This window comes from Narcine bancroftii, chromosome 5 (assembly GCF_036971445.1).
Source record: "Narcine bancroftii isolate sNarBan1 chromosome 5, sNarBan1.hap1, whole genome shotgun sequence".
Classification (NCBI taxonomy): Eukaryota; Metazoa; Chordata; class Chondrichthyes; order Torpediniformes; family Narcinidae; genus Narcine; species Narcine bancroftii.
The window spans coordinates 188,771,434-188,783,144 of NC_091473.1; the positions used below are offsets into that span (position 1 = coordinate 188,771,434).

An 11,711-nucleotide genomic window follows, 5' to 3' on the forward strand; every position below is an offset into this window, starting at 1 on the left:
GGGCTGAATGGCCTATTTCTGCTCCTATATATTATGGTCTTTAGATGTGAGGGGTCTACAAGATAATGAGGCAATATAGATAGGGTGGACAGTCAGCACCTTTTTCCCAGGGAGAGGGTAGAAAATGCCAGCGGACATCTTGGGGGGTGGGGGGGAGGGATAGTTTGGGGGAGATATCAGTGGTAAGTTTTATACATAGGGAGTGGTGTGTGCCTGGAATGCATTAATATGGACAAAAAATTCCACCGATTTACCACCCTCTGGCTGGAAAAATTCCTCTGCATCTCTGTTCTATGCGGGCTGCTCAATCCTCAAGTTGTGCCCTCTTGTCTCAGACTTTCTCACCGTGGGAAACAACCTTTCCACATCTACTCTGTCCATACCTTTCAACATTCAACATGTTTCACTGAGATCCCACGCTCATTCTCCTGAATTCCAATGAGAGCCTTCATTTGTTCCTAATATGATAACCCTTTCATTCCTGGAATCATCCTTGTGAACCTTCCTTGAACCCTCTCCAACGTCAGCACATCCTTTCTTAAATGAGGAGCCCAGAATTATGATCGCAGCCTCGGCACTCCGACGAATTGTGCAGAGGATACGAAGAGTCTGCAGAGAGATATGGATAGGTTAAGTGAGTGGGCAAAGGTCTGGCAGAAGGAGAACAATGTTGGTAAATGTGAGGTTATCCACTTTTGAAGGAAAATTGAAAGATCAAATTATTTAAATGGAAAGCGATTGAAGCTTGCTGCCATGCAGAAGGACTTGGAAGGGCTTGTGCATGAATCACAAAAGGTTGGTTTTTAGGTGCAGTAGGCTATCAAGAAGGCAAATTGGACGTTGGCCTTCATTGCTGGAGGGATTGAATTTAGGAGCAGGGAGTTTCTGCTACAACTGTACAAGGTCCTGGTGAGACCGTATCTGGAGAACTGTGTGTAGTTCTGGACTCCATACTTGAAGAAGGATGGACTGGCTTTGGAGGTTGTGCAGAGAAGGTTCACCAGGTTGATTCCAGAGATAAGTGGGTTAACCTATGAGGAGAGATTAAATCATCTGGGACTGTACTCACTGGCATTTAGAAGAATGAGAGGGAATCTTACAGAAACATAAAATTTCGAAGGGTATAGATAGGGGTGGAGAGCAGAACTAGCGGACATAGCCTGAAGATCCAGGGTAGCAGATTTAGGACGGAGATGAGGAGGAACTGCTTTTTCCGAGGGTGGGGAATCTGTGGAATTCGCTGGCCATTGAAGCGGTGGAGGTGACCTCAGTAAATATATTTAAGACAAGGTTGGATCAATTTTTACAGAGAAGGGAAATTAAGGAATATGGGGGAAAAGGCAGGTTGGTGGAGATGAGCCGATCATCAGATCAGCCACGATCTCATTGAATGGTGCAGCAGGCTCGATGGGCCATATGACCGACTCCTGCTCCCGCTTCTTACGTTCTTATTTCCCTCTCCATTCTATCTGCTTACATTCTTTGAGCAGCCCTCTCGAATCCTGCTTCTCTCTTGTGCCCCCAATCCAGGCTGTGAAGTCAAAAACTGGTCCCGGGGAGCACTTACGGAACGCGCTTTGGAACACGGAGTCCATCCCTGACCAGGTAAAACTGCTGTGGAAGGACCCCCGCGATATCGGCTGGAAGGACAAGACCTCCTACCGCTGGCATCTGGTACACAGGCCACAGGTGGGCTACATCAGGTGAGGCTTGGAGAGACATCACTAACTACCTCCCAGGAGTGTTACACTCTTCAGTCTTAAAGGTCGGCCGCTGGAACACTTGAAAGAGAGGGACAGTGTGTCTCAGAGCTTATAATTAGTGGGTGCATTTCAAAAACTTTTCTATCACCACAGAACATTCCAAGCAGTGAGTACGGGAGAGTTGAAATCACGTTGGCAATCAGTAGTGAACAATGTGTTCCTGGGGCCGCTGCTGGCCCCACAACTGTTCACAATGTACATTAATAATCTGAAAGAGGGGACAGAGTGTGGTGCATCTAAGTTTGCAAATGACACTAAATAGAATGGAAAAACAAATTGTGCAGAGGATACAGAGAATCTGCAGGGAGATATTGATAGGTTAAGTTAGTGGGCAAGGGTCCGGCAGATGGAAAATGTGAGGTTCTCCACTTTGGAAGGAAATGTGGAAGACCAGATTATTATTTAAATGGCTGCGTAGGAGGACTTGGGAAGGCTTGTGCATGAGTTGCAAAAGGTTGGTTTGCAGGTGCAGCAGGTTATCAAGAAGGCAAATGGAACGTTGACCTTCATCGCGAGAGGGATTGAGTTTAGGAGCAGGGAGGTAACGCTGCAACTGTACAAGGTCCTGGTGTGGCCACATCTGGAGAACTGCGAGCAGTTCTAGTCTTACGTGAGGAAGGATGTACGGGCTTTGCAGGCAATGCAGAGGAGGTTCACTGGGTGAACTATGAGGAGAGCTTGAATTGTCTGGGATTGTACCCGCTGGAATTTAGAAGAACAAGAGGGGATCTTATAGAAACATACACAATTATGAAAGGAATAGATAACTCAGAGTTAGGTAAGCTGTTTCCACTGGCAGGTGAGATGTGAATGAGTGGACATAGCGTCAAGATCCAGGGTAGTAGATTTAGGACAGAGTGGAGGAGGAACTGCTTTCCCCAGAGGGGTGGGAATCTGTGGAATTCGCTGCCCGTTGTAGCAGTGGAGATTTAAGATGAGGTTGAGTAGATCTTTTAAAGAGAAGGGGAATTAAGGGATAAGGCAGGTTGGTGGAGATGAGCCATGATCTCATTGAATGGCAGAGCAGGGTTCGATGGGCTGGATGGCCAACTCTTACTCCAATTTCTTATACATTACAGCTGGACAAGAGACTGCTCTTGGAATATACAGCACGGTAACAGGCCCTTCCACTTTAATGAGCCCAAATATCCCAGTCAACCTATAATCCCCTGTACATTTCTGGAGGGTGGGAGGAAACCGGAGTGCTCAGGAGAACCCAAGCTGGTCACGGGGAGAATGTACAGACTCTTTTCAGACAGTGCTGCTGGATTCGAACCCACAATAGCATAATGCTAACCATGCTGCCCTCTTAAAGTAGAGTATATTCTCAATCTGCGGAGCATAGGTCTGAGATGAGAGGTTAAAGATTTGAACTGAGGAGCCATTTTTTAACCAGGTAATGCGTGTGTGGGATGAGCTATTGGAGGACATGGTGGGGGGTATTTACAACACTTGAAAGGTGTCTGGGCAGGTACAGGGTTTAAGCGCATATAAGCAAAAGGTACGAGCTCAGGAAGGCAACTTGGGACAGCGTAGAGTTGGTGGGTCAAAGGGTCTGTTTCCCAGGCGCACTTGCTGTTGTACCATGGGCGCACCTGCCTTCTGTGGGTCAAAAATGGGAGGACGTTCTGGAGGTGGTGATCTCAGTCAGTCCTTAGGATCTTCCCTCAAGGGAACCATCCAGATTCCAGAACATTTTTGAAGTACATCCAAGCTTAAGGAGTTGGACTTCAGGAGAAAGACTGTCTTTCTTGTGGAGCTCTGATGTCTGAAAGGTGGCTAGTTTCTTGCCTGCCTGCACTCTCTCTCCCCACCCTTTCTCTCTCCCCATCTTTACCTCCCTTCCATTTGTCTCTCACAGACATATCTACCTATCCTTGATTGTTGTATGTACCCACTGTGTTGTGTGTGTGTATATGTGTGCATTTTGTCCCCAATGTGACTTTCCCATGCTTGCTATGGAACGTTTTATTCCTGCTACAATTTTCCCACGGTAATTAATTAAATTGTGTGCATATTTTCCCATGCTCTTATTTGTGGGTGTTTTAGTCGTGCTACAATTTTCTTTTTTTTTTAAAGAATGTTTTATTTAAAAGTTTTTCCATGTAATTAGTGTGAAAGGGGTCTATAGGTAGGTTAAGTGAGTGGGCAAGAGTCTGGCAAGTTGGCAAATGTGGGGTTATCCAGTTTGGAAGGAAAAATGGAAGATCAGGTTATTATTTAAATGGCAAGCGATTGCAGCTGTGCAGAAGGACTTGAGAATGCTGGGGCATGAATCACAAAAGGTTGGTTTTCAGGTGCAGCGGTCTATTGGGAAGGTAAGTGGGATGTGGGCCTTCATTGGTGAAGGGATTGAATTGAGGAGCAGGGAGGTTGCACTGCAACTGTACAAGGTCCTGGTGAGGCTGCATCTGGCAAACTGCATGCAGTTCTGATCTCCTTGCTCAAGGAAGGATATTTATGGAGGCGGTTCAGTGGAGGTTGATTCCAGAGATGAGGAAGTTGGCCTATGAGGAGAGATCGAGTCATCTGGGACTGTACTCGCTGGAATTTAGAAGACTGAGATGGGATTTTAGAGAAATGTATAAAATTATAAAAGGCGTAGATAAGATAGAGGTAGGTAAGTTGTTCCTATTGGTGGGGGAGAATCAGGTCAGCGATGAGGAGGAACTACTTTTCCCAGAGGGTGGGGAATCTGTGAGATTCGCTGCCCGTTGACCTCAGTAAATATATTTAAGACAAGGCTGGATAGATTTTTACACAGCAGGAGAATTAAGGGATATGGGGGAAAAGGCAGGTGGGTGGAGATGAGCCTATCATCAGATCAGCCACGATGGGGGAGCAGGCTTGACAGGCTGGATGGCCGCCTCCTGCTCCTATCTGTTATGCAGACTGTCACGCACACCTCCTGATTTGTTTCTTCCTTTCTCAGAGTTAAACTGTTCGAGGGGCCAAACCTGGTGGCAGATTCCGGGGTCACAATCGACACAACGATGCGCGGGGGTCGGCTTGGGGTCTTCTGCTTCTCCCAGGAGAACATCATTTGGTCCAACCTACGTTACAGATGCAACGGTGAGTAGGCCCCCTATTCCCCCCCCCCACCACAGCTGCTGAGACCCCAATCGGGGGTGCTGGATATTCATTATCTCCTCCTCCTCCTCCCCCACCACCACCCTTCTGACCGCTCCCTTTTTTTTTTACCTTGCAGACACGATTCCTGACGACTTTGAGCCATTCCGCAAGCTGCTTCAACTGGGCCTGTGAACAGGCCAGAGGGTCAGGGAGAGCCGGCAGTCTGACCCTGGCAGGGATCCTTTCAGGAGACGAGAGAAGCCCACCTTGAGGACAGATTTTTGTAAAAGTTAAAGGTACTGGGACCACTCGGGTTCATTAAGGTTCGGGGTAACTATTTGCCCGGACATGTGCGTGAAGAAGAGATTAGACCTCCACCTCAGGACGTCCCTCACTGCCTTGCAGCCCATGTGTGGCCACTGCTGTACTGCACGCAACCCGGCAGCCTATAGCTCCTCATCATGACCCATTGTTGGGTTTTGTCTTATTGAATGGATAATAAATAAAGGTTGAGAGTGGGGTGAAACGTACTCCCACGATTGGTGTTGGTACCATTCTTGATGTTAGCCCCAGAAGTGAAATGAGGCCAAGGTTATGCACCTCGCACGAAGGTTATCTCTGACATGGGATATGTCCTGCCTGTGGTAGTCTCCTCATCTTCCCTCCCACAGTGCACTCACCCCTCCGTCTCTCCCGCAGCCCTTCCTCCTCTCTGTCTCTCCCTTCTCCCACTGCATATCCTCCCCTTCATCTCTCCCGAGAAGCTCCCTCCTCTCCGTCTTTCCTGTGGTGCTCCCTCCTCACCGCCCCTCCCTCCTCACTCCCTCCTCCCCGCCAGACACTCCTGCCTTGCTGCCCCTCCTGCAGCGAGGCACTCCAACCTCACTGTCCCCTCACGGCCTCTCCCTCCTCACCGCCCCTTTATAATGACTGGTGAGTGAGCTGAAAAGTCAACCAAGAGGACAAAAAAGTGCTGTGGTGGGGGTGGCGGTGAGCTCTAGCAGATTCTCACTCACTTCTCCAGTTTCTCTTCCCAGGGTTCACCATCTGCCGGAAGCCTGAACCATTCCTGTCACCACATCACCCTATCTGCGCCGCACGATGCTGTCTGCCTCCCGGATGGCCCTGTGATCAATCCCTATCAGGTTTGGCCAGGAGCTGAAGGCTGGTGCCCTTCAGGCAGGCGCAGACTTCCTTAATATCTTACACCCTCCAGGATCATTCCTCTGTCCTGTCGGACTTCCCCTCTTGCCCTAAGCAACGCCGCGCCAAGTCCGAAGAGCTTTCACTGACACTTACACTGACCTGACTCCAGAGTTGCTCACCAAAGCCCTATATTCACTGACGCATGGCCTTAAGACAACTAACAATTCTTCGACTTGACTGCGCCACCACAGGCCCAGCCAGCTTTTGCTCTAAATGTTCAGCTTAAACAATAAATAAGTCAACTTGACTGTCAAGTATTCAAACATCCGCACGCCTCCACCTCTTGCAAAACTCCTCCACCTCCTTCAAACCTCCCCACGCCTCCACCTCCTGCAAATTTCCTCCACCTCCTTCAAACCTCCCGCACACCTCCACCTCCTGCAGACCTCCCGCACGCCTCCACCTCCTGCAAATCTCCCGCACGCCTCCACCTCCTGGTTGGTCCTGATGATGCTCCCAGCAGGTCTCTGACTGGAAGACATCCAGGTGTGGGATCGTAGCGAGTTATGTCCCCAGCAGGCAATACCCGATTACAATGAATGAGCCTTGGAGAATTTTAAATTAGTTTAAGAAAAAAATAATGAACCAGAATTCATTAGCTACTTTATTCTCCATTAAGAAATTCATTTAGAAGCCAATGTCATTACTGGCGTTGTGGGGAGTTATCTTCCACTGCAATTGCGTTGTGTGTCGCCTCACTAAATTGGGATATGAAATCCTACCGAGCCCGTGTAAACCGTTTAAATGTGTAGTCGATGCTCTCTCACGGAATAGATGTGGCGTTGTCAACTCTTGTCGGAAATGGCCGGAGACCAAGAGGTGGAGGCTGATAGGTTTGCAGGAATATTTAACATTAACATTGGCCAGATGGGAGGCGTGAAGCTAAGAACTAGAATATGGTTCGGGAACAGGCGTGTTAAATCACATGATAACCTGATAACAGGCTAGAGAGAGAGAAGTGGGTGAGAGTGGGAGAGAAAGACGGAGCGAGGGTGTGTGCGTGTGAGAGAGAGACAGATAAAGAGAAGGAAGGAGACAGACGGGGACGGAGACTGAGAGAGGGAGAGAGTGAGATAAAGAGAGGGGGAAGGAAAGAGACTGACAGAGACAGGGACAGAGAGACTGAAAGCGAGAGAGAGAGAGAGAAATCATCACTAGGTCTTTCAACACTTCTGTTGATCCATGTGTAAAGTCAGCCCCCATATTTGGCACAGGCATCTCCAACTGGCAAAGTGTGCAACATTTACCCAGCAGACCGAAGCCTCTGCACCGCTCTCTTGCACTCACCATCCCATTCACTTTACTCCAACCAGCCTAGGTCGAAGCGTGATATTTGGAGCCACTCCGCCAAATCCCTGATGGAGACCGTGAGGAGTCAGACACCAAGAACATTTTTTTTTCGCGTCTTCTACTGACAATCGGAGAAATGCCTCATTTCGCTTTCCATCCGTCAGACAACCCGGTGAAACTGTGAAATGTATCATGACGTCCTTGGGTTTACCGCCTTTGACTCTCACTTTGTTGGTTCTTGTGAGCAAAGAAACGCCTGGATTTCAGTAGCAATGACCTCCTGTACAGGGTACATGAGTGCAACCCAAAAATTCGGTTGTATGATCTGAATATCTGTATTATTGACTTGAACCATATTTATCAGCTGTCAAAATACTAATTCTGCGCTCAAATCGGGGGTATAACCTGCTCACCCGAGCTCCTGACGCCCCGACTGCGGATCCTCGCCCCAGCCGTCCGCCCACCGGACCTCCTCACCGGAGTCAGAAGTAGCCTCTCTGAACAAGAGAAGGGAGTGGCTCGATATTAGCATTCAAGGAGAACTTGGATGTGTATATGGATGGGAAAGGAATGGAGGGTTATGGGTTGAGTGTAGGTCAGTGGGGTTAGTGGGAGTAAGTGTTCGGCATGGACTAGAAGGGACAAGTTGGCTGTTTCTGTGCTGTAATTGTTATATGGTTATCAATTTCTGTACCTAACGAACCAGGACGCCAATGCTCACATGAATCTGTGCCACGACAAGTTTATTGTCATCTGATTGTACAAGTACAACCCGATGATACAGCCTTCTCGGTGTAAAACACGCAGACACACAACCATACAGAACACACATAAGGACAGCCAATGAGGACGTATTCATATATATATTATATATATAAGTCTCGGTTGGTCAGTGTGAGCCGTTCCTTTGGTTGTTCAGCATTCTCACTGCCCGTGGGAAGACGATTAGACTTTAGCCATCCCAGATTCAATGTATTCAGTGTAGAGTCCTGCCTGTCATCCCATTGACAATGCAACGATTAAAAAAAACACTGTACTGTACTGAGGGCAGAGTTATAAACAGAAAGACCGGTTGGTTCAGAGCATTGTTACCATTATTTAGCCAAAGAACAGCACAGAAGCAGGCCCTTCGTCCCATCCAGTCTGTGCCGGCCTCGCTCCAATGACCTCGCAACTGGATCATAGCCCCACAGTAAAAGACCATTTCGGCGCACGGGTCCGTGCTGCCCAATTTACATCCCATTAACCTACAATCCCTGGTATGTTCCGAATGGTGAGAGGAAACCGAAGCCCCCAGGGAAAACTCGCACCAACATGGGGACAACAGCACGGGATTCCAACCTCAGAGCCCAATGGCTGGCGCTGTAAAGGCATTGCGCTAACCACTACGCCAACCGTGCCACCAGGTCTTCCCTAGGAACAGTTTCTTTTTCACCCATAACCCGTTCTCTAGCTCTTATCAATCAAACCTAGTGGTTCTCAACCTTTTTCTTTCCACTCACATCCCACTTTAAGTAATCCCTCTGCCAGAGGTGCTCTGTGATTAGTAAGGGATTGCTTAAAGTGGGATGTAGGTGTAAAGAAAATGGTTGAGAACCACTGTTTTAATTGTCCCTCATTGACTCGTTATGTGCACGGTATCAGAACTCCAAAAGAAATGGGCTAATGACAATTTTTCTTAAGAAAAAAAATTTCAGTAACAATTGGGTCTAGAGCAGTGATTCTCAAACTTCCTTCCCACCCCCCCCCCCCACCCCACATCCCACCTTAAGCAAACCCTTACTAATTTCAGAGCACCGATGGCCTAGGGAATACTTAAAGTGGGATGTGAGTGGAGGTTGAGAACCACTGATCTAATCTCCGTGGAAAAAGCCTGCTTCCATTTACTCCATCCCAACTATAATTTTGTATTCATCTATCAAAGCTCCCCTCATTCTTCCACGCTCCAGGAAATAAGACCTAATCCATTAAACCTTTTCCCGTAATCCTGTTCTAGTCCTGGCGGCACCCTTGTAAATTTTCTCTGCATTTATTCAACCATTCATATTTTTCCAGAGATTAAGTGACCCAAAGTACACACAACTCACCAAATTGGGCCTCACCAACGTCTTATACACCTTTACCATAGCCCCCCATACCTAGAGCCAATACTTTGATCTGTGAAATCCAACAGACCCACACTCTCTGTGAGACCTATGATGCCACGATCAATGATTTATGTCCCATTATTCCCAAACCCATGACTTCTACTGCATCCTCAGTGCCCCACTGTTGGCAATGCTATGTCCTCATTAGATTCGTGCAACACCTTGCACTTGTCCGCATTGAATTTCCATTTGGTGGCCCATTTCTCCAGCCGGTAAATATACGTTACATCAACCTGGGCGTATTGATTATGCAGTGTTTGCTTCTTTTGCACACAAACTCACTTTTGATTTGACCTGGCGACTCAGTGGCTTTGGCCATCTGCATTATTCTGAGCTCTGCATGCATTTCCGTTATTTGAGATCTTTCATGGATTGGAAATAAAGGTGAAGCATCAAGATGCGGCCTCAACTTTAACCTTTAAGAAGAAATTAGAGAGGTATGTGGATTGGAGAGGTGTGGAGTGGGTGGAGGTCAGTGGGACTAGGCAAAAAAACGGGTTGGCACAGACTAGAAGGGCCGAAGGGGCCAGTTTCTGTGAAGTAATGTTCTACGTTAATGCTTTCTGTTTAAACCAATGGTTCTCAACCTTTTTCTTTCCACTCACTTCCCACTTTAAGTAATCCCTCTGCCAATAAGTGCTCTGTGATTAATAAGGGATTGCTTAAGGTGGAATGTGGGCGAAAAGTAAAGGTTTGAAAGCCACTGTTTGAATCGTACCTAATTGACTCGTTATGTGCGCGGTTTCAGAACAAAGGAAATGGGCCAATGACAATTTTTCTTAAGAAAATATATTTCAGTAACAATTAGGTCCTGAGCAATGATTCTCAACCTTCCCTTCCCACTCACATCCCACCTTAAGCAATCCCTTACTAATCACGGAACACCCGATGACACTTAAAGTGGGATGTGAGTGGAGAGAAAGAGGTTGAGAACCACAGGTTTAAACGATTCTAACTGAGACCATGTGTGAAATAGAAAAATCCTAGTGAAACCTCGCTAATTTGATGATATTACCATAATTGTTTTTACCCACGCAATGAACTGTGGAAGAATGGAACTATAGAGCTAACAAACGGGCTCATCGTCCCACCCAGTCTGTGCCGACGGCCTTAACCCAATGGTCTGCAACTGGGCCATAACCCCCCCCCCCCCCCCCACTCACTCCCCATCACACCCCCATATCTGTACCCACACAAAGATTTCTTTTAATGTCGAAATTATGATAAAAGGAATAAAAATAAAAGAGAAAGAATATAAAATCAGCCTATTTGCAGATGATATCTTTGTATAACAGAGCCAGGTAGATCAATAAAAACATTATATATGAAACTGAAAGAGTATGGAGAGATATCAGGGTATAAGGTTAACATTAATAAAAGTGAAGTGATGCCAATGAACAATGTTGATTATTCAGAATTTTAAAAAGAAACCCCTTTTAAAAGGCAATCACAGGCGATGCATTACTTTGGTATCAGAATAGATAACAACCTAAAACATTTATGCAAATTAAACTATGAACCATTAATTTAAAAAAATACAGGAATTGGAAAGAGCTACCGTTAACTTTAATTGGGAGAGTAAACTGTATTAAGATGCATGTGTTTCCACAGGAGTAATATCTATTCCAAACGTTGCCAATTTCCCTGACAGAAACATGTTTTGCAAAACCGAAGTAGATAGTAAGGAAATTTTTATGTAAGGGTAAGAAATAAAGAATAGCACTAGAAAAATTTACATGGAGATACAAACAAGGTGGGGGGAGGGGGGGCGGGGCTGCAGCTACCAAACTTCAAAAATTACTGCAGGGCAGTGGAGGTAAGGTTTTTATTAGAGAGGAGAAAAACCGGACTGGACTAAGATAGAATTAGACAAATTTGGAGAAAATATCCCAGAACATATACTTTATAAATGGGATGAAAAATTGGTGCAATACAACAATTCACCAGTATTACATCTCATGCTTAAATTATGGAAAAGAATACAGCTGAAGAAAAAAAAGATAAATTATCTAATACCAAAAATGTTATTGACACAAAATCCATTAAACCCCTTTACAATACATGATTTATCTTTCAAGGAATGGGGACTAGAAAAGGAATCAAGAAAATAGAAGATGGCTTTTTGGGAAATAATTTATTAACATTTGAGTAATTAAATGATAAATATGGAATAACACAAGGTACAATGTTTGCATATTACCAGTTGAAAATTTATTTAAACGATAAACTGGGA

At 46.2% G+C, this 11,711-nt stretch overlaps 1 protein-coding gene across 1 annotated transcript in view; it reads left to right on the forward strand.

The window, feature by feature from the left end:
- LOC138765405 (thrombospondin-3-like) overlaps nt 1-5,365 on the forward strand; it is a 60,355-nt gene extending 54,990 nt beyond the window's left edge. Inside the window, 3 exon segments of the mRNA XM_069942447.1 lie at nt 1,531-1,703; nt 4,696-4,835; nt 4,972-5,365. Of these exon segments, the coding sequence (XP_069798548.1) occupies nt 1,531-1,703; nt 4,696-4,835; nt 4,972-5,027 (369 nt within the window). The 3' untranslated portion in view covers nt 5,028-5,365.
- Nucleotides 5,366-11,711: the final 6,346 nt, after the last annotated feature.